Source organism: Rhinolophus sinicus, chromosome 1 (genome assembly GCF_057876585.1).
Source record: "Rhinolophus sinicus isolate RSI-liver-muscle chromosome 1, RSI-T2T, whole genome shotgun sequence".
Taxonomy (NCBI): domain Eukaryota; kingdom Metazoa; phylum Chordata; class Mammalia; order Chiroptera; family Rhinolophidae; genus Rhinolophus; species Rhinolophus sinicus.
In genome coordinates this window covers 53414017-53438124 of record NC_142501.1, presented here as the reverse complement: position 1 = coordinate 53438124, position 24108 = coordinate 53414017, and the positions used below count along the sequence as shown (strand labels likewise).

Genomic DNA, 24108 nt, shown 5'->3' with positions numbered 1-24108 from the left:
GTCCTCGTCCCTGGACTCAAGGTAGGGGTGAGACAGGCCAGCCTCCATGGGGTTTTCAAGACCAACACTGGCACAAGCTGCCAGCAAGGGGCCCATGATCGTGCTTCAAGGTCAAAGCATCATGATGCTACTTGAAAGTCACTTGACCACGGTCACAGAAGACCTGACAAATATCCAGCCATGCATGCCCCCTTCTTTTACTCTCACTCTCATCCGTGCCTACATTTACCTTAACAGCCACCAAGCTACATACAATCAGACTCAGTTCTTTTCTGTTATTTCAGTCCCTTTTCTGTTCTTTACCCACCAAGAATAATAACATGGCAAAGTTGCCATCTGGTTGGAGAAAAGCACAGAGGCTTATATGTGCTTCCTTTGCAGAAAATGTTATAAAATATGGAGCAGACAGAACAACAGAAGGTAAGATGTAAATAACACTCACAAAGGACTTAGTGTGACTTTCAGTCATTGTCATTGGACCACAGCACTACACTGAGAGTAAACATTTACATTGCTGCTCAAATGCGGGCCATGGCTCCAAGTAACTCAGTGATTCCACAGAACCACCCGCGAAGGGCCATAATATTATCTTCATCTTACAGACCAGCAAGATGAGTCATGGCCAAGTCCAAATACAAAGCCCACGGTCCCACAGCAAGCAGGTGGACTAGGCTCACGCCAGGTGGTCTGGCTTCGTTCGGAGCCTCTGCTCCAGAGCACCTTCCCCTTCTGTTTGTTCCCAAGGAAGATTTTGTGATAGTCACCTGTAAACATATCGCGACATTAACTCTTGATCCAAAAGTGGTGCTGACAGCCCGAGGGGACAGACCAATGTCTTTAAAGAGCTTGGAGAAGGACTGCTGCAGGGCAACGCGGGGCCGCTCCTCAGCCACCACCACGCACGTCCGGATGCAGGAGAGGTTGATCCCTCTGGTCTGTAAGACACCAAGCGCGTGAGCTGAAGTCGGCAGGGTCATGAAAGAACTGAACAGAGAGGGTCGTTGCTCTATCTTTTTGGTCAGGAAAAGCCAAGGAACTGTCTAGTCTCACCTCAGATGCCCAGGGAAAAGACAAAAGGGTTCAGAAAATGCCAAGGCATTCCACTAAAGTCATTACCCATTGCTAAATGTGTTCATTCTCTATTGCTTTTTTCTTTCACCTACAAATCTTAGGTTCCTCAGCAATCCATTTTTATCCCTCCCATTTCTGTACCTTAGATTTCTCCCTATTTTAAACTGGAGAGATAGGACTGAGAGGAAAAGAAATCTCATACACTGGAGATCAAATCTCTTGTCTCTTTTTTTCCTTCTTAACGTCATCTCTCTCTATTAAAGAAAATTCAGTGTTTTCTGACTCTCCCACATGCCAGTCAGACATATGATAACTGGATACACACATGAATGAGGGACCCTTGTCTTTGGGGGCAGTCGCTCTCTCATACTCTAAGGTTACAAATTCTATTGGGAAAAATCCTACTGGTGGTCACAGTTCCCTTTCACCTTTACATAAAGTCATTTCCAGTTAGCCTCCCAACCAGTTTCACCTTCTTCTCCACAAGGAAGACTCAGATTACCTCTGCAAGAGTGCATTAAATTAGAAAGTGGAAGGGATAAACTTCCTGAGGTTTATAAAACACCCGTCTGACTGCCTAGAAAAAAACCAAGCAGATATGTCAACCCCTACTTGGTATCATCACGCCTGGCCTGTTTCTCGAAAACCTCTCAGGACTGCCTATTGTAGTAGCTGCTTCTTACCTTTAGCACCTCCACTTGGTTTCCAAGCCCTTTGGTGCAGAGCTCCATTACTGAATAGGAGCAGAAAGTATCCCTTATTTTGTACTGGTTGACGGTAGAGAGCCAGAGGGAAAGGTTGTTTTCTAACTCCATAGGAGGAATTAAGATGGACTGGTGACCTGAATAGACACTGCAATAAAGAAAGGCAAGAGCTGACATTATCAATTCATCCTAGATATCTTGATGTGTTAGAACAGCATCAATTCAACAAATATTTACTGAGCATGAAGGACAGTGTGGAGTCCCATTAGATATAAAGGTCTGAGAATCAGCCTTTTCGTACACAATTCACAAGACACAATAACTATAAAATAAAGCAGACTGTGGTACACACAGCAACTGAGATGTGAGTAAAGGACATCAAGATCATAGAATAAAGAGCAAGTCATTCAAACTGGGGAAGCTGGGGCTGGGGGTGTCTCAATGACGTGACATTTGAGCTGGGACTTGAAGAATGAGCAGGAATTTGACAGTGACGGGAGGATGTGGGGATGGTGATGAGAGCATTCCAGGCAGAGGAACAGCATATACAAATGCACAGAGGTATAAAATTACATGGAGTGTTTAAGGTCGTCAGAAATAGTATCCCAGTGTGAAATACTAGAGCACAGGATGCATGGGGGAGTGGTGAGAAGTGAGGCCAGAAGAGCTAGAGTCAAACAGTGAAAGGGCTTAACTGTTGTATGAAGGATTTAGACTTTACCGAGCAGGCAGTCATTGCAGTTTTACGTTGGGGCAAAATTAGCAATATGGAGGAGGGATTGGAGACATGAGACACCAAAAGCTGAGAGATAGTTAGCAGAGACTGCAATAGTCCAGGTAAGAGATGATGAGGTCTTGAACCCCGACAGTGCAGCCGGGATAAAAAGGAAGAAATGGCAGGGTCACATATGATATGTACAGTCTACAGCCACGAATCGTCAACTTCCTAAACCTGAGTATAGATCAGAATTACCAGGAGCCCAAGAATCCTGTATTTAAAATATTCTGACATTGTGGTCCCTAAGTTAGTAAGTCTGGGGAAGGGCCATTGTTTTTCATTTATTATCATTTTTTTTAAGGAGGGCACAGCTCACAGTGGCCCATGCGGGAATCGAACCTACAACCTTGGTGTTATCAGCACCGCCCTCTAACCAGCTGAGTTAACCAGCCACCCCAGTAAGGTGAAACCTTTTTCTTTTTTTTTTTTTTTTAGGAGGGCTTACAGCTCACAGTGGCCCATGTGGAGATCAAACGGGCAACCTTGCTGTTATCAGCTCTAGCTCCATGCACTAACCAGCTGAGCTAACCAGCTACCCCCTCCAATACTCCCCCCCAGGTAATTCCTATGTAAAGATTTAGGAACAACTTAGCCAAAGGACATGACATTTAACTGGATGTGAGACATAAAGATATAGAAGTTGAAGGTAATGCTCAAGTTCCTAGTTTGGGTCCCTAGGTGAACGATCCCATCCTAACAAAGATGGGGACACAGAAGGAATGTTGAGAGGGACACGTCTGTGAAGGACTCATGGAGCTGTCCACCTAGGAGGGGAAAATGTGGGTCTGAGGTAAGGTCCCTGGGAGGACAGTGGGAGGAGTGACAACATGCTATTTCACAAGAAACAATCTGGCCAGGATGGACGTGCTACTCTCCAACCACATACTGTCATCCCATCTCATTATATTCCTTCCTGCCAAGACTAGGGGGTTTGTTCTGGCTGTCAAAGCACGACATATTTCACCCAAGTATCATCCTTCTACTTGGCTCTGCTTCTAAAATGAGGATTACAAGATGGAACAGAGAGCAGGTAATAAGATCACTGACCATTTGTATGAGGCATGAAACTAACAGAAAAGAAAAAGAGGGAATGCAAACAAGACTAAACATACATCAGAGATATATGAGGTGCACAAAGTCTGGGAAAAGCAGCATTTCATCGAAACTTTACCAAATTAAGGGAGCAAAGGGAAGGATGAGATGGTTATAGCTCCAAAAGACATCCCCATGCATGGTTTCTTTGCTTTTCCATTCCTACCTGCAGAGACACCAGAGTGCAAAGCCAAGTCCACAGTAAGGGTCAAGGCAGATGGCGATCTGCCGAGAAGAATACAACTCACACTGGAGCTTGATGGCTCTACAAAGGGCATTGACCGCAGAGTGGGACATCTGGAAAGTAAGGAACATGAACAGGATGGAACTGGCATCCCACAGGCAGAAAAACAGCTCCAACAAGAGTTTTGAGAAGTTGCGATTCCCCCAAACTCCTCAAAATGATGTACATTTTTCATTGGTTCAAAAGCGTACTCTAAATCTAACTTAAGGTAACAAATATCTGTTCATTAGTCAATACTGTTTCATTAAATAGGAATCTGTGATTTCATACTGGCTTTAACTGTAATTCTTATTATCTGTTAGCTTCGATGCTAGGCTCAGGACATGGCATAACACAAATTCCTTGGGATAACTTATTCCGGAAGAGCCGATGCTTTTATTTAAATATAGCAGGGACCCTTGATCCTCCGCCTACTGGTCTCGGGTACAACCAGTTGGCCTCTACATCTAAAGTTCCAGGGGTAGTGGTCATCTCTCTTTTTTGCAGTGCTGGCATTTTACCAGCATCCCATGAGTGAGTGAATATAACCCAGACTACTCTACCTTCACTCCTGTAAGCATGCCAGTTGTTGAGACACTAAAATCAAGATACGCCAACATCTCAGGAGTGGGTGGTTTATACAGCTGAGGTAACCTTTTCCTGGGTAAGTCATCTGCAAGGAAAAGAAAAAACCCAATGTCGATCAGTTAAGTTGGAACATGAAAAATCACTGCTCTTCAACTGGTTCGCTGTGGCCTTGCTACGGCCAAATTTAGCTTCTGGGATTTGCTAAAGCTTAGGCTTCTCGTATTTAACCAAGCAGCTCACGTATGTCACTCCTAGAGGTGGACTGGGGTTGAGGACATCGCTACACAATATAAAAAAGTAAATCTATATCAGGCCAGTGTATTTACAAGGTTAGTGAGGGGTATTATAACATAGTGGCTTAAAACACGGACTAAGGGAGCAAACTGCTGCTGCTCAAATCCCAGCGCTGCCATTTTTCAGCAATGTGACCTTGAAGTTATTTAACCTCTTTTTGTCTGTTTTCTTTTCTCTAAATGGTAATAATACCTACCCACATAGAATTGTTGGGAAGTTATTCATATAAAGCAATTTGAAAACAACTGACTCAATGCTCAAAAAACTTTAGTTGTTATGCTGATTTCAAGTCACAGTTCATTATTTACAGATTAGTACATGTTATGTTAATCAAAGACTGCTTTATGTTTGTTTATTTATTTATTTATCTATTTATTTATTTTTTTTGACGTTTAGTGTGCAAAGCACTGTGTGAGCTCTCAGTCACGGACTGCTTTAAAAGTTGATTTTCTCCAAGTTGATATGGCAGATTTTTAAGAATGATAACCTAGAATTAGGATTATTTTCCTTTGCTCATTTATTTATATACCTCTTTCTGCCCACCAAACTTGCTCTCTAAATATGTCCCAACCAAGGATGTTTCTGGCCCCCCCTCAGGGCTCTCCAACGGCTCCTCTGGCTTTCTGAATCAAAACACAATTCCTACTCTGACTTTCAAAGCTTCATATCATCGGGTGACCATCTCTGGTCAAACAGAAGACTTTCTTTATCTCCCACCTTGGTTTGGGTAGGGTCATTCAGGTGCCTAAAGAAACCTTCCTGGTGTCTGTCTCACAGCCCATGTTTCAGGTGTTCCTGAAATGTGCGTGAGTCCAATAACCATGGAAAGTCTGCATCGTTAACACCAACACAACCCATCTGTGTTATGTACTGTATATGTATATGACTGTGCTTATGTCCGTACGTAACAAATGCAAAAAAAAATCTAGTTCAGCATCTGGCCCACAATAACCACAAACACATGTCACCCTGCATTTAAACCCATGTAATATTCCTATAATAATGTGCACATTATGTGGCACTTACTGAAAACAGCTTAGGGAGGAAATCAGTGGTTAAGAGGCTGGGAATGAAGCCAAACTAACTGGGTATGAATTTCAGCGCTACTACTTATGTAACCTCCCTATGCCTCAGTTTTCTTATCTGTAAAATGAGGATAAAAACAGCACCAATCTCATAGGGTTGATGTTAGACAAAATTAGGTAATACATGTTAGATGGCTGGCACATAGTAGGGACTCGATTAAAGATGTCATGGTTATGTGTGCGTTGCTTTACATTACATCATTTTAATCTTTACCATCCCATGAAGTAGTTATTACAACCCCCATTTTATAGACAGTTTTGCCCAAGTTAGTAGGGATACTCAGAGAGGAACGAAACCAGGATTTAAAACCGTCTGCGTGACTCCACAACTCACTCACTCCTATCCCGCCATTCTCCACATAGCTCTGGGTCTTGTCCCCTTCTTTAGTAGAAAGACCATCTAAAATTCATGCACTTTATGGTTTTCAAGGTACTTTCATAGTCTATTGCACTTAATATTCTCAATAAATATGGGTCAGGCAAGGGTAGGCAGTATTTCAGGAAAGGGGCATCTCAGACAAGGTTATACAGAGAATGAGTCTGAAGCTCGAACTAGAACCAGACCTTCTGATTCCTAGTCCAACGCTGTCTCGACTGTATCCCGTCTAGATCTAGACTACGTCAGATCTTCTCAACATTTTACATGGCCTTACATGTACATGGTCGTATTCAGCATAAAACCTAACCACCTTTTCATGATGCCACGGGTAACAGCGAGACACTTCTGGTTTCGAGAGTCCTTAGCATGTTGTGATCTGCTTTTCTGGATCTGGCTGTTGCGGTATCCAGCCTTTGGGCAAGGCAAGCTGACTGGGTATTAAGTTTTGCTTCTGTCTTAGCAGAGGGAATGTGTTAGGACATTAGAGCTGTGTAAACATCTTTGGCATGAGAAATTAGGAACTTTCAGGGAGTACGTGTTCTTGTTCCTTCAACAGCTCTGGAAAAATCTCCCCCTCACCTGTGTCAATGATGGTTGGCCAGGTTTTCACATCCACAGCTGCTGCCGCCTCTCGGGACCTCAGTAACCTCATTAGGGTCTGTGTGGTGAGAATGCAGGCTGCTTTGCTGACCTAGAAAACAAATGAACAGAAATAAGCACCAGGAGGCTTAGTTCCCACGTAGCACCACAGGCTCTGGCTACTGCTAAAAGCAGCTCACACGCCATACTGGACAGGGCAGTATCAGTTTTTCAAAGAACACACATTGGATAATGGAGGTCAGGGTTTCCCTGTACATTTGTCCTTCTGGTAATGTCCTCCTGATAATACTTAACCACCTCAGAGTAATGAACTTATTCACAGCACAGGTTTTGTTTATAACAGCGATTCTCAAAGATTCCATACTTACAATCTCAGTATGGATCCCACAATCTTTTGGTTTCATGAAGACCATAATAAAATAAAAATAGGATTTTGCTGGGGAATAAGAGAAGTCAAATGATCATCTCTGAAGGAGTTAAGTGTTTGCAACAGTCTAGTCAATGGTAAAACTAACTAGACCTAGAACATACCCTGAGTTTGAGGGACTCTGTGCTCTCGCAGAAACTCAGCTTTCCTCCTCACCGCACAAGGAAATGCAAAGTGACTCACTCCCCATAAACTGTCAGAGAGGAAACTTCCCTCTCTGCTGCTCTGGCCTACCTTGCAGGTATGACAAGGGCATTTTGCTGAACTGAACTTTGTAATAAAGTCATCTATGGTGAACATAGCTTTTAAGCTGCAGGCTCTAGTTGCTGACAGAGCAGCAGCTCTCAAAGAAACAAATGTTATATAAATTGGAATTTTGTAACTCTTTGCTTTGAAGTACATTAGGATATGATGCAATAAAGATTTTTCTTATTTTTTTCAATTTTCACATCCTGTAGAAACTTCTATCACCTCCTAGCAAGATTTGGACACTTTTTAATACTATACCGAATAGTATACATACTGAATTTATAAAATTAACCAAAACAAGGTGAGTTGACACTGGGGAGAATTCAGTTTGGCATACAAAAAATTACCTTGGTTATTGTGCAGAAAAAAATATTAGAACATTTTTTAAAAAGGGGGAAAAACTAGTTTTATGGAGAATTACTAATGATAACTTCATCACCTCTTTAATGCTCATGATAAATTCACACAATTTTGTACCGCACCCATAACCATGTTCTCTGCTTTACTTCACTGAATCATGCTGGTTGCTTTGGTCAGATTAAAGAAAAAGATCATTTTCAGGAGATAGAGTTGACTTCCCAACTCAATAGAACTGGAAAATTAGTAAGGACCCTTAGTTGTCTGACTCTGGCTTTTATGAGACGAGAACAAGGCAAGATATCCTGGGTACTTACATCCACAATCATGCGGACAGTGGGCAATGTGGCAGTGAGGTTCTGAGCATGAGGAGGTCGGACGGTCACAGGTATGCACCCCGCATACAGGCAGCCAAAGAACGCAGCGATTAACTCGATGCCTGCAAGACAGAGTCACTTAGCTGCCTGGGGTCACTGAGAAATGAAAAGGCAGGCCTTCCAAAAATGAGTTCATCACATCATGTGCCAGACAGATTATTTAGACCATAATTTAACAGAGACACTAGCAGAGGAAATTTTTTTAAATTAAGAGAGAATAGAAGGTAAAGGAGGAAGCACATAAAACAAGTTAAAAATACATAGAAAGAAGCAAAGAATAAATAACAAGAAAGGAATTCAGAAGAAAACCCTTGAAAGATACCTGAGGAAGGTATGTGGATATCACTACTTGGTATCAGTTGGGTGAAATAACGGTAGAAATCAGGGGTGAACTTGGGAAATAAAAGAATGGGGAAAAGAGAGATGAGGAACACCTGAGTTTTCTCTAAATATTTAGAAGGTCACTATGGGAAGAGCAATTAGACTTTGAGATCTCGCTCCATCCGTGGGTGCAAGTTTTAGGGAGACAAAGCATGGCTGGATACAAAGAACACTCTGCAATACCAGGACTGGGCGGGTGGCCCCCTCAGGAAGTGCTCTCCTCTACCTCCATGTCATTAACTGGTAGGTGGGAGACAATCTCACAGGAACACCATACGAGGGATTCCTTTACCAGATGACCTTTTAAGAAACCTTAATATCGATGTAAATAAAATAGCATAGTAATCACAGAGCAAAATGAAGTAAGGGAGATAAAAGACCAAAAAAGGCTGGATGTATGAGTGGGTTAGGTGGCAGAGGAATAAAGAAAGGGACAACTCAAATATTTCACCTAAAATTTTGAATATTTACACCAAACTGTCACCCAATAATTCTGAGTCCCTCTTACTGTGAAAAGAAGGTTGATGAATAAGAGCATGGAAGGTGAAAGCAGCAATAATTGAGAACTAAACATCAATCAGATGAAGAATGTAAAGTCAAGAGTGCATGTACAACATTCTTTTGGAAACTAGGTGAAATGGTCCAATTCCTGAATACTCCTGGAACCAAAGCATCTCTTTTGAGGGTGTCCAAAGGTCAGGGAGTCTTCATTCCTTCATTCAGTATCTACCCTAGAGCCAGGCACTATGCTAGATAGTGGAAATACAAGTCAATACAAGAGACGTGGTCCCAGCCAAGCCACTGTGCTGCACAACTCCAGGGAGTGAGACCTGGTTCACACCTTAGCCCACGTACACGGGACCCCTGGAGTTGAGAAGTAAGTGCATAGCCTACATAGTCACATATGGTGGCCCTAAGTTGCTGTCTTCTTAGTTTGCAGTCTAGCAATGGATCTTAAGTTCAGTCTACCAACCCAACACTTACCAGGCGGATAGAGCAACACCACGTTGTCACCTGCGTTTAGATGCCCCTTGTCCCCAAGAACTGATGCAATCCTCTCTGCTCGCTTATGAAGCTGAAGGCAGCTGGCGGTGCACACAGGGGTGCCCTTCAAACAGAACGAAGGAAAGCAGGTCAAAGCTCGTGAAGAAAATAAAACAGCAACAAGTACAGCCAGTTTGACATTACACCTGAAAGGCTCCTGCCTTGATAGATTACTTTCAGCTAGTTATCAATTCCAGTGAAAATTCCTCTAATGGAATTAAGAAATTAGGAAATTACAGAACAATGAAAATGCCAAAAGACATGTGTGGTATTCCTTCTCTTTTTCAATGCCTAAAGGTAGTTAGGGAATATCAACATTAACTTACAGTCTTTCTCGTTTAAGTCAGCTTTAAAGACACACAGGATTTTTTTTTTTTTTTAATTTAAATGAGGAAATAAGAGTAAAGGGAAAATAAAGGAAACGAAAGTAGGATGGGGGCAGGAGTGAAGTCAGGACAAGAAATGCTGGCCACGTGGTCATGCACATTTGCTGGGCAGAAAGCACAGATCTGGTTCTGAGCTTCTTACAGCAAAGATGTAAACAAAACAGTAACAGTGAATCAGAGTCACTAGCTGATAAAAAAGATTAGCAGGTAGAAGATGGCCGACTATTCCTGATCCTGAGAGTAATTTCTCCTGTGGGCCTTCATAAATACCCTTTTTATCCATTCAAGTTTCACTGAGCTGGGCTTTTTGAACCCCTTTTCCCTTGTAAAAATTTCCCACACGTGGGAGAGTGCATAAAATATAAATGCACAGCTTAATGCAAAATTATAGAACAAGCATCTGTATAAGGACCATCATGACATGGAAAAGACCACTTCCGTCAGCGCCAAAGCACCCGCATGAGTCCCCCAGGCCAGCCTTCTCTTGCCCTCCATACACCACCTTGACTTTTTAATGTTAATTGCTGATTTCTTTTTCTTTATCTTTTTATCCCTCATGAAATTTTTGAATTTTATATAAATGGAATTGTACTGTACATACTTTTGTGCTTTGCTTTCTCTCAACATTATCTTAAGAGTCTTCTATGCTGCTGTACCTAGGTATAGTTCATTCATTATTGTTGCTGTATATTTAAATGTATGAACACATAACAATTTATTCATCCAATCTACTGCTGACGGACACTCATTCTTATCCTGGTGCTTAAGTGTGTAAGTTTTGGTCATGTACAGATCTGGAAATGGACATGCTGGATCAGTGGGTAAGCCTATCTTCAACTTTACTGGATAATGACAAATTGTTCTTTATCTGTCATGACAATACCACATGGTCTTAATTACTATAATCGTATACTTGAAAAAATATCTCATGATGAAAATAAGTTTTACTAAACTGCTTCTGTTAAAAATAATTTTTAAATTGCAGTAATATAAAATAGGACACGTTCAGTATAGAAAATCTGGAAAATATAGGTAAATAAATATAAGATGGAACCACTAATAACATCTTGGTATATATTTTCCTGGTTTTTTAAAAAAGTATATATTATACATAAATTCATAAGCAACATTTAAAAAAAGGTATCATTTTATACTACCTGCGAGAGGCTGTGCAGTGTCATCGTTAACAATGTGGGCTCTGAAGTCAGTTTGGGTTCAAATGAAAGAGCTAATTCCTAGTCCTACTACTTATTAACCCTATGACTGAGGCAAGTTATTTTACGTCTCTTGTGCCCATTTCTTCAACCTTGAAATGAACTATGAAATATAACGAACCCAGAACAAGGTCATCAGGAAGTACTCAATTATTATTATTAAAGTTTTATGTCCTATTTTTTTCTATTTATACATTAGGAGTATTTTTTGAGTCATCAAATATTCTTCTGTAACATTGTTTTGAATGGCTAAATAGTATTTCATCATGTTTATATGCCATAATTTATTTAGTCAATTGCCTATTATTGGACATTAGGGTTATAACATCAAAATGAATGTCCCTTTGACTAAAGTCAGGTTCAATTCACAAGGCCATTTCTTACAACATTCTTCTTTTTCACCCATGGTACAGCAGCAAACTATAAACTTCAGTAAAAACAATTTTCTGGGCATGAGTTACATGGTGACTAAGCTTTCTGGTGGTCTGGCGTAATCCGAGGTAAAATGTTACAATATTCAGAAGAATAAATGAACTACATACATGTCCTTTAGTCATCCACATACTTCTCTAATCAAGAAGCAAATTTAAACTTATGCTCACTAACAAATACATCTGGAGTGTGGATTTCACAGGGCAGTAACTTGAACTGTAGCCAAGCTTGGAAGTGGAATGGAAAGTAAGCTGGATTGACATCTTCTTACTGAAATGAAAGGACCCTAATGATTCCATGGGCTTGAAGAGAAGCCCCCTTCATGTAGAGATGGAGCAAGGAAGTCCCAAAGTTTGCTACCACACAGCAGTGGTTCTTAAGGTTTTTAATGACTTTTCACTAAAATGCATAGCATATTCCTTTCATGAAATTTCATCATTGCATAAATTCTGAAAGGTGTGTGTGTGTGTGTGTGTGTAAAATATATCAGAATCTAAGAGAGGCCAGGGCAGAAGGGGGTACTTTGGGAAGTCCCTGAGAGAGTCCAATAGGCCCTGCAGACATCCGCCTGCTGGGGAGAAACTGTTACATGCCATGGTCATGGTCACAGAACTTTTAGCCTCTGACTCAACCATTAAAACAAACAGATCTCAGCAGACTTCCACAGAATTTATAACTTAAAAAATATAATATTCTGGTGAACCATCATTAGAAAGTAGTAGTTGAATGTACTCTTGAATAATTTTCAATTTGCTTTTTGTGTGTTAGCAATAAATCATTTAAGTATTTACCAAAAATAACTCTGGTTTTTAAAATGTTGACCTAAAGTCACTTTCTTTCTGGCAGAAATCAAAGAATTAAAAGTCAAACCGGGTAAAAAAGTTACATGATATAATGCATTCTACACATCTGTAGATCTATGTAATTGCATTGTTGGTGCCACCGTTCCTATCAGAACTGAATAAAGATGATTTGATTGTAACACAAGAAGAGACAGTATTAATAACACTGCAGGAAGTTTCATTTCAACCTTGAAGTGATTGCACAATTTATCCTCATGTCAAAACAGGGAGAAATCAGTAACTCCTGCAGAATTAGCAACAGAAAATTTCTGATGAGAGAAAGTGATCAAGAGCGCCTACGATCACCCACAGTATTCAGCTGATTTGATACACAACCGAACTTTTCATACCTTTGCATTTAACAGCATGAAGAGTACATGGTCAGGAGTTGCCTGGGCTCGCCACTGTAAAATCTCCGCCAGAAATTGGTGCTAAAGTCATAACACAGAAAAAAGAATCAGGGTGAGCACATCCACCATCTGCTACAAGTGTAAGTTCTGTCCTTGACTTACTAATAAAAACCAACACTTAAAGAACACTTACCTTCCTCACTAAATCATTCTCTTCAATTTGCCCGAGATCCCTTCCTGCAGCTTGTGCTATGCGTTTTCCAGCAACCAGGTTCCCAACCAACACAGAAGCAGGGCCTACACCTGTAAGTAAGGGCAAAAATCAACTCTCTGGAGGTGGTAATTCAAGCTACATGCCCTAAAGCATTGCCAGACTGACACAAACTGGTTCAAACTGATTGGAGTACTCTTCTAAGCACTGGAAGCACAGGAGAAAACAAGACAGACAAACAGCTTGAATTCTAGTGGGGAAAGGCAACCAGTAAGTACATATACAAATAAATAAAAAAACAGAATAGGATCACAGGAGAGGTGGGGGTGGTGGGGTGGAGGGGAATAGGCGGGTTCCTGCAGCTTGGGTATAGGAACGTTTTCACTCTGAGGAGGTGACACTTGGTTCCTATGATAAATAATTTCATCTGCTCCAATTACAATACAACCCTAGAAGCGGGCTTACTAGTAATGAATACCTAGGCTGGAAAGAAATCTGCCCTCTACGATGACTGAGTGAGTTCTTCAGGAATATCAGAAGTACTTTATTAAAAGTGAATAATGACATCCAGATTGTGGGACATTCTATAAGACAACTGGTCTGGACTCTTGAAAAACATCCATGTCTTGAAGATAAAACAAGGCTGGAAGCTTCTAAATTAAAGGACATGACAGCCAAATGCAATGTATGACCATGACTAGATACTGGATTTTTTTGAAACCAGCTATAATAAACAAATGGAAAAATTTGAATATAGACTGTGTATTATTAGATGAAAGCATTATATTAAAGCTAAATTTCTTCATAGGATAATGGCATTATGGTAGATTAGGAAAATTTTAGGAGAATGTTTTTGTTTTTTGGAGATATATTGCTGAAACACTTAGGGATGAAGTGTTATGATGTCTGTAATTTACTTTCAAAGAGTTCAGTAAAAAAAATGTTAACAATTGGTGAATTTAGGGGAAGCTATGTGGGTGTTCATTATACTATTCTTTTAACTTTTCCATAGGTTTGACACTTCAAAATAAAAAAAGAAGTTCTCCTCTCTCAAGAAAAAAAGTGGTAGCATACTGTATGCTTTTCTTAGTGATCACTTAAGGATTTAAGACTCTACCGAGCCAGACTAAGAAGATGGCTAAAAGATAACAAAATTTATCACCAGCTGAGTTTTTAATAATACTGATGCTATGCTTAGATTAATATTAAATATCTTTTATTGCCCAAATCTGTTGACCCTGAATATATTGAAATGGCTGGGGGAAAAAAAATCACTTAAATCACAGAATCACTTTTAAATATTTGGGGAAGCTGGGTAACAGGTACAACGAAATTCCTTGTAATATTTGGCAACTTTTTTTGTGTGAAATTATTTCAAAATAAAACATTACAATTTTTTTAATCAAATAAAAAATTTAAAAAGGGTAAAGTACTTCAACACTCTGACTGCTGAACACTTAGTTTACAAAAGGCCTACTGCAATTTTAAGTATAATATGCAAAATTCCTTCCTAAGAAACTATACAATTTATAGATACAGCATGCTGGAGAAAGGTAGGCAGGAACTCTGTGTATTTTACTGTGTAAATTGCCCAATCCTGGATTCACACAGCAAAGTAAATAAAAGTGTGACATTTTAAAAAGTTTAAAACAACACAAATAATTCAGCAGCAATTTCTTTAGGTCCTTCTGTGTGTATTTCTTGAGTCTATGGGTCACAGAGAGTGAAAAATAACTGAAAGCAATAATATGTAGGAGGCTAATTGCTGACACTGCTGTACCTGTAAATATGCCTTTTCATTTTCCCCACAAAACTGTTAATATCCGCGGCAAAGACTGCTAGTCATCAACAGCAATATCTATTCTCCTTTTCTTCCTTAAAAACACCCAGTTTTTAGCTGGGCAAATGCCTGGAATAAGTATTGGATAAGACTATATAAGATGAAGAAATATATGTGATTTCTAGAAAATATGTTTAAAGGGGGAGGGTATTCCCTTCTTTGCTTTTTTCTTCCACCTGCCAGCTGGAATGCAAGAATGGTGGCTGGAGTCAGGGAGCCTAACTGGACCCTGAGGTAGGATGGCTGCGGCAGACTATTCTGTTTTTACAATCCTCCCTTTCCGCTCTGTCTTTGCTGTAGGGCTGAGGATAACTCTCTGCCCCACTGACTTTGGGCATGGTCTGATTGTTTGGGATAATGAAATGCTAGAAGACAAGACACAAACAGAAGTTTTAAATATGCTCCTATGGTTTGGTTTGCCTTCTCGATTTTGCCATCTGCCTTGAGAATAATACGGCCCAGAGAGCTGCTGGTCGCATGATGAGGAGACACGTGGAACAGTTCTGAACCCAACCTACAGCTGCAGTCAAGCCACGCTCAGCGGATCCCAGCTAAGCTCAGCAGATCCATATCCCATGAGTGCAAAATAAATGCTACTTATTTTAAGCCACTGAGTTTTAGGGTTATTTGGTATGCAGCTTATCTGTAACAACAATAGACTGATACAATGCCAGAGCAGAAAGAGAGGAAGCTGGGGCCAGAATGAGGAGGAGCTGCCATCCTAGTCCTGGGCTGCCTGGCTCTGCATTAAGTTGCTGTTACGTTTTTCTGAAACTTGCAGCCCAAACCAGTCCTAACACATTCCCATTCTTCACACAACAGCTCCAACAGGCATCTCAATGACATTATTGTCACTGGGCTGCCTTAACACTGTTTCATCTTCCTTTTCCCTCTTTTGTTTTTTTTTAAATCTCATTCCTACCCATCTCCGCTTTCTGTATTCTTAAACCCCACCCTGTCATGCTATCCCCACATCATCTCCGCCACGATTTTCAAACTGCTTTGGTCTGACCCATATGTATCCCACTAAGATCTAAGCAGGTAATCACAACAGACAGCAAAAACAGAGAGTCCAAACCTAATGCTTTCATCACACAGGTGGATGTTACGCTATGTGGGCTTAGGAATTAATCTTGTATACAGGTTTTATCATTTAATAAAATTGGTTGAAATCTGGCTAGCAAAGGAATGTTTTTAAGCATCTACTATGTGTCTAAGTAGCATCATTTAAGCATCTACTATGACATGAAAGTTTTGTTAAATCTTAGATTAAATGGTATTTAAAATAGAATTTTACTCATATTACAAATGAATGTAGGACTTAAGTATTAATAGGATTTGAGATGGAGAAGAGTTGCGTTTTATACAACTGGCAGATACTTAGGCAGGTAATATGAAGATACTTCTTTTTATGTATTTCTTGATTAGTAATGTATAAATTTCTTTATTTTAACTGCCCCTTTAGAATATTAACCTCCATAAACTCTTATATCCAATAGCAGAAACTGATAAATATCATATATACTTTAGCCCTATACACACTGTTACTAAGATAAGGTTGGTTGGTGAGCTGACAATAACATCTAGATGAATAACTGTGATAAGATCTTAGCCACCAGACCACTGAAGTAGCACCTACTGCAGAGCAGTTATTAAAATATAGGTACTCCTAGAGAGTCAGAGGCTTACCTGTATTTTATCATTATGCAGGTTTACCTTTCAGCCAAAGCTGTCTTACAGAATATAAATGCCACGCTTCCCTTTTCCTTCCTAATCCTCCCGCTTTTATCTTTTCTTCCTACCACATTTGGAGGTTCATGTGCTGATGTATTTATACACTGTGTGTGTGGTCGTGAGTGTGTGTGTAATGGCAGCAGGACCTGTAAAGTCCAGATATGGCAAAAGAGTGAAATTCACTGTTTTGTTTCTCTTTTCCATATGGCAATTCACACTCTTATTTGCACCTCGAATTCGTAGGAATATGGCAAATGCCAAACATGCTGTGTTTATAATCCAGGAAATTTCTGAATTAAGTCTCTTGCCCCTCAGAGGTGTTACAGGCCCAAATCAGACCCCCAAAGCTACAAAGAAATGAGGGATGACTCTACGTAAGAGAGTCCCAACAGAAAGGCAGTATAACTTAGTAATTCAGAGTGTGGAGGTGAGAGTCACAATTAGTGTGACTCTCACCACAGTCACTAACTAGCTATATGACATTGGGCACAAGTCTTAACTTTTCTGAACTTCACTTTTCACAGCTGGGGGCAAAGCTTTAGGATCACATTTGAAAATATAAAACTTAGCTAATATTTGGATTTTAGTAAGCACTGAATAAATATCAGCCACTCTTGTTATCAGAAACTTCCCTGTAGGACTTGCTTTATTCTACTTCCACAGTGGGATTCTGATCATCTTGACCTCACACCTTATATCCAGGGGAAATAAAGGAGCACTACTAAGAAGAATTACTCAGAAAAGGAAGGTAATAGTAAACCCAGAGAAACCAATTCTGCGGGTCTCAGTCCTCCCTGCTTTTGGTCAGCTGCTAACTATTCTCATGTTACTAATCTTTGTAACGTCTAATTCTAGAAAAAGAAATCATGCTGAAAGAACTCAGCTTCTTGAAATTATGATTTTAATACTATGTCTTCAAAGCCAGCATATTACCTGGTTGCTTTTGCCGGGGTTTTGGCAAATTGGTCACACAGGTATGTGGGCACATGAGGATATTGCACGGATGTAGAGATCCCTCCAGAAAGAGCTGTTTGGTCTGAGATATATGGATCCCTCCTAGTGGAGTTTTTGGCAATGTGTTGGCAGGCACCAGAGCAAGACAATAAACTCCAACTTGATGAATGCTATCGATTGCCTAGAAAAATACAAAGAAAAATATTCAGTGAGATTAATTTCATACATTTGACACCCTCCTAACATAATCCATTACTCTATTCTAGGGTTTTTCTTTCTCCATCTATTCTAGGTCTAGAATCTGGTAGATTATTAAGATCCTATACATCTAAAGGTAACTAATCCTTTCAATGATGGCAGAGGTCAACAGAAGAAGGGTTAAGATATGATCTAAACGGAAGAGGTGGACACTGATTTCCAAGCCTCAACATAGTCTCTCTTCAGTGATAATGTCACACACCTAGAAATTTTGTTTTGGTTCTTTTAATATTTTAGCTGTCCAAAATAGCTCAATTAAATAGAGGCAAAGAACGTTTATGCTGAATACAACAGAAGCTCTGTAAGTGGGCCCCTGAGTAAGTGTCTCACCAGGTTAGCAGGACTCCCCTCTGCAAAACATCTGGGCGAGGCCCACCGCACACGGGGCACTGGCAGCCACCAGCTCCCTCAGTGCACCTCTGCTCCTGCCACACACCTGTGTGCTTGTGGCGCGGCAGTGGTGCTCGCTTCTACACTTTTTATGCCAGTTGTTCTTGCTATTCTGTTCACATAATTTAATTAACTACTAAATCAACTGATACAATATCAGTGCAGGATGACAGAAAGAGCTATGCTTTGGAAAGACTTATTAAAGGTGAGCGCCTAAAAATCTACTGCTGATAGGTAGACAAGTTAATTCTAAAAAGTAAGGATTATGTATTACAGTCCCTTTTCAAATACTCATGTTCTAGCCTAACTTAAAGAAAATAAAACCAGAAACCAAACACAATGCATTTGGATGTAGTTTATGGGAATAATTTGAATTGGAACTCAAATCGCTGTACCCATAGTCACACTACTCTACATGAAATGAACACACATTTATGTTTTGTGTTAAAATGTAATGCTTGATGAATTTCTCATTTTTATGATTTTCTGCTTCAACCACCTTTTAAAACTGACCAACCAAACTTACCAGTTCCAAACATACCAACTGAGAGGGCTCTACTGCATTAACCAGTATTAACTGAAAAGGCGATACAGCCTTAGAAGGATACACCAACAGTCATAAAGACAAACAAGACCTTTTATTGAAACAAGTTAAAAGGTCAAAGAATAAACTTGAAAATCAATATTCCTCAGACTCTACTACTAATCTACAGAGACAACTGGGAAATCGCAAGTCTGGCAGTTCCTAAGTCTCTGGCATCTGAGAATACACAGAAAGTTAGCAAATGTGGCCTGGATTCCCCACTGAAAATACACTGCCTGGTAAGTCGTCTCTTGACCACCTTCCTTAGAAGGTGCTGAGTTAGGTATTTAGATTATTATACAGAGACCTGGAATTAAACAACCTCTGGTCTCTACCTACTAGAACATATGATGCCCTTACTGTTCTACTACGGATCCAAGTGCCCCAAGCTGAGAAGAGACAGGGAAAACAGTGCCCTCGTATTTCATGCTCAAATCAGACCTCCAGTGACTCTGATAAGAGTTTGGATTAGTAAGTTAGCACATCATGTAATTCCTATAGTTGCTCTTTAGGGAAAAGTGACAAACATCCTGGAGAATTTCACTTTCCTACAATAGGAAAAAATGTATAATTCACCACAAGATTCAACCATTATGCTCCAAAGTTCATTCTGAATAAAATAAGCAGTTTATTTGTTTGAAAATATGAACAGTATAAAAAACATTTTTTGAAGGTCCGATTCTTAGCCATCTATCATAGATCAGCCCAGTCTCACATTCTTTTAGTCTTTTCTGTCTAGTCTACCTTCAGTAGATTCTCTTTCTTTTCTCTGATTTTCCACTACAAATAGCCTATGCTATACCAGCTGATAATTCAGAATCACAGATCCTGAGGATAGAAAGAAATCTTAAAAGTCATCTAGCCCTGTCACTCATCTGATGCTTGCATCATTTCCACAACATTACTACTAACTGGCAGTTAATAAATCCAATGTCCCAAGCAGACAAGTTAGATGTTGGGAACACTCCCAATAACAGATAAGTTGCTTTAGCAAGGACAGCCCATGCTTTCTTTGGCCCTCTATTTACCAGCAAACATTTACTGAGCCTACTATGATGAGGTGCTGGCATAGCTAACGGGTTCTGGGGACTGAGCAGGAACAAAAGAGATAAAGTCTTGGTCTTCACGGGGCTTATTTTATAGTGGATGTAGAAAACAATAAATATAAACATACTTATATGGTGATAAATACTAAGTAGAAAAATAAAGAAGAGTGAGGGGAGAGAGAGTGAAAGGGAATGTTATTTAAGATAGAGTGGGCCCCTCTAAACTCTTTACTGTAGATTATCTTTATGATTATTATTTTTGCTATTAATAATCACCATCATTTACTGAATATAGACAGTAAATATTTCAACTAATCATCTAATTACTATCAATTAATCCTTCTAATAGCTCTGTAAATTAGATGATTTTGTGCCCACCTTACAGGTTAGGAAAGAAGCTCACGGAGGTGATGTAAGTTGCCTACAGGCACATGCGTGGTTGGGAGTGGAGCTGGGACTCAGAGTGCGATTCTAAACGAAGCCGAAGCTCTTCTCATCACTCTAGCCTGCCCCCTCTAGGAACATGTCCCTCATACTGAGCCCAAATCTTTCTTTTGGCGCAGGTCCCTAATAGTTTATGTCCCTAGATCTTTAACTCCACAGCAAAGCCCCCTCAACGCAAGAACAGCAGCCTGTATTTTCTCGGATCCCTTGTACTCTAAGCACCACTTATACCATGTGGGAAGACTGTAGCTGTTAATAAGTAAACTGATTACTGTCAAAAATGTGTCCCACATGTGGACAGTTAAAACTTTCTCATGAGTTTTAACACTCAGGCACAAAAAAGTGAAAGAATTTGCTGAGACAAGTCAATTTAATTGGTTTTGGCAACCTGCGCAGAAAAATACTATGTGGTCCAGAAGGAGAAATGGTGTTAATTACCTGGTTTTGCTAACAGTAGTCAGGATATTTAAATAGTGATTGGCAAAAATAAAAATAAAAATAGGGTGACATAAGGAGTCCATCAAAGAAAGTGCTTAAGCAGTGGCTGCTGCCACCCCTGGCAACAAGGCCAGCCTGCCCGACACAGACCCAGGGGACTCACCTGCAGTACACGGCTCATCCACTGGAAACTGTCTTCCTCAGAAGCGTCGGGTCTTTGTTCCGCTACCACCACAATGCGCTCATCATAAAATACAGACACAGAAAACACAGCAATTCTAAGAGAGACAGATCAAACACATCAGGATGCCTTCACAACCAGTCCTATTTTCTTTGCTCAGTTGGAATACAGAGAAGAGACATCCCCACCACACTACCCAGGAATGAGTCATTTAGAAAAGAAAACGTCACAATCATTACCGTCAAAACAAGGACTCAAAAGACATGTATTAAGCACCACTGTCGTGAAGGTTGGGACACAGTGATAAATAAGACACAGGCTCTGTCTTAGTGGAGTCTGCACGCCAGAGAGACAGAACACACAAATGTAATGTCATGGTGTAATATACACCGGGAGAAAGGACGGCAGGCGCGGGGAGTGGTGTGCGGCGTGCTATGAAGGCAGGGTGCTTGGGGAGTGCCTCCCTGAGGAGGGGACACTGGAGCAGAGACCTGGATGAAGTGAGGACGCGAGCCACGCGGAGATCTGGGAGAAGAGGTTTCCAGGCAGAAGGAACGGAAAGCGAAAAGGTTCTGAGGTAGGAACGAGCTTGGCAGGTTTGAGGAACAGCAAGAAGGCCAGTGTGCCTGGAGCAGAGTGGTGAAGCAGAGAGTGGTGGGGAGAGGTCAGAGCCAGGCCAGGGCGGTCACGGTCACGGAGGACCTGGTAGGCCAAGGGAGGGGGTGTTCTGAGTGAGGTCTCCGCTCAAACGTCCCCTGACTAGTGAGGCATTCCCACACCACCCCGTACACACTGGCCAGCACGCCCCCACCCCCATGTGTTTTTTCTGCATAGCTCTTATCACCATCTCACATGTTACCTATTTCCCTATGTGGTTACTGTCTGTTTCTCCCAATGAGAATGTAAGCTTCACAAGGCCTGTTTTGTTCACTGCCACACCCTGAGCTACTAGAACAGTGGCACACAGTTGGCACCCAATAGGTATTTGTTGAATGAATGAATGCATGAAATAATGGGAAGAGATTGAATATGGCAGCATGCCTGACCACCTCCCTCCCTCCTTTTCTTCCTCCCACACATATTTATTGAATACCTACTGTGTGCCAGGCACTGTGCTGAGTGCTGTGGATACAGCTGTGACCAAAGACAGAAGGTCTAGTGCCCCTTACACCTCATAGGAAGCCACACCATTATAAAAAACTATACACTTCAGGAACTGGTTCTCTATTGGTTTAATTTTTCTTCTTCAAAAAACAAAGGGACATCAAGGTTGCTTTAGTGACATATATCCATGATTGTAAACTACAGAATAGGATGTCAAATACCTTTTCTTGAATCAATAAGCAAAGAAAAAAGGATATCTAATTGACTTTATCCATGGAATTTGAAATTAGCACTTATGTACTGTGTCAATTTGTTCATTAAAATGATATAATAATTTAGTAAGAGACGAGTAAGAGACACAATTTTTAGGTATAAAACTCTTGCAGAATAGCATCTATCTCCATAAGACTAAATGAGATGACTTCCATATTAAAGGAATGTAGGAAGCTCAACATTTTAGAATATGGAATCAGTCCTCAGGACTCAACAAATAGTAATAATTAAAAACTGAAATAGAGAATATGGTTATGTCTTATTCCCCTCAATTACAGCCAAAGAACCAAACATTTTAAGACAAATATTCAAAGCCTGGTGTCTACTATGCTTAACCAAAATAACCTAATCACTTGGAAAGGGAATCTACAGAACACAATTCAAATCACACTAAAAAGGTATATTTAGATTCCACTGAAAATTCTAACATTTGAACTTTGTACTACTCACCTTCCTCTATAAACAGTCTTTATTGATTCAACAGCCAATCCAGTAGCAACAATATCATCAGCATTATGTCTTCGACCACTAACCATCAGTAACCCGTCCATTTTTCCAATCACAAACACCAAGCTGCCCTGAAAGGTAACAATGATTTACATAATTTAAGGAGTAAAACAGACACTTTACTTCCTGACTTGAAATAAACCTCATCAAAAATATATGGGAAAAAAACATACTTTTTGAATTCTAAGAAAGTATTTCACATCTCAGCATCTCAGAAATTGGTGGAAAAATAAGTGACATCTTACAATTAATGGGGCCTTACAGTATATAAGAGGAGAATCCATTCATATTTATTCTTAGGAAGGAATTTTATAAGAAAGCAACTAGGATGACACACAAGCACAGTTTATTGTCCCAGCCATGATTATGCATTAGTTCATCTTCTGTATTTATTCACGGGATGGATGCAGAGAAAAATGTTATTTAATACTGGAATCAGGAAGAGATTAAAACAGTTTTAATGTGAGAATGGCTATTTCAGGTTTATAAGGGTAATGTTGTTTCTATCTGGCAAGATTAGAAATAGGCTAATAACGTCAAAGGAAAACTGTAGGAGCCTCTCCTTTCCAGTAAGATAACAGCTGCAGGAAAGTCTGCTGTCAATGCCCTAAAAGCATCACTGTATAAATAATTGTATTATTTATTATTTAATGTAATTATTACTAATAATTCTCCCAGACCCATTTACAATAAAATAACTTTTCCATTCATTACAGAATTCCTAAATTTCCTAGACCATTTACATTTAGTCGTTATCTAGTAGTCATTTCCATGTGAATGTCTCTCATTGATGTACGATCAGTGCCACCCACTGACTACGCTATGAAAGTAACACACAACCTCTAATCTCAAGAAGCCACTGGCCCATCACAGAAGACAGAAGAGAACGAGCCATTTCCAACACAGTCTGAAAAGTGCTATGGTAGAAGTAAATAAAGAGAATGAGACAGTCACTGCTAATCTCCCACATCCGTTTCTCTGTTTCTTTCACACTGATGAAATTTTTAGCTGGGCCTGGCTGACCAAAATAAAGACTGTACTTCAGCCTCCCTTACAGCTACATGTAGCCATGTGACTAGTCCAGAACAATGAGATATAAGTGGAAGTGTGGCTCAGCAGCTTCAGGGACTCTTCCTTAAGAGAGAGTAGGACTGTGCCCTTTCTTCTTTCCTGAGTCCTGGAACGTAGAGGTGACGGCTAGGGCTCCATCTTGGACGTCAACAGTGAAGTTGTAAGCTACAAGGAGCTGGGTCTTTGAGAATTTCTTGGTGC

At 40.3% G+C, this 24108-nt stretch overlaps 1 protein-coding gene across 5 annotated transcripts in view; it reads right to left on the bottom strand.

Annotated features, from left to right (window-relative positions):
* DIP2B (DIP2 acetate--CoA ligase B (putative)) overlaps positions 1-24108 on the bottom strand; it is a 193181-nt gene that overhangs the window by 12160 nt on the left and 156913 nt on the right. For all 5 annotated transcript variants that reach the window (XM_088799314.1, XM_019724578.3, XM_019724577.3 and 2 more), the window contains 12 exons: positions 22780-22907; positions 20935-21049; positions 17592-17793; positions 13067-13176; positions 12874-12954; positions 9590-9713; positions 8165-8286; positions 6794-6905; positions 4432-4541; positions 3812-3942; positions 1755-1923; positions 765-935 (listed from right to left, as the gene is read on the bottom strand). In XM_088799314.1, coding sequence (XP_088655440.1) covers positions 765-935; positions 1755-1923; positions 3812-3942; positions 4432-4541; positions 6794-6905; positions 8165-8286; positions 9590-9713; positions 12874-12954; positions 13067-13176; positions 17592-17793; positions 20935-21049; positions 22780-22907 — 1575 coding nt within the window. The remainder of the gene's footprint in view (positions 1-764; positions 936-1754; positions 1924-3811; positions 3943-4431; positions 4542-6793; positions 6906-8164; positions 8287-9589; positions 9714-12873; positions 12955-13066; positions 13177-17591; positions 17794-20934; positions 21050-22779; positions 22908-24108) is intronic.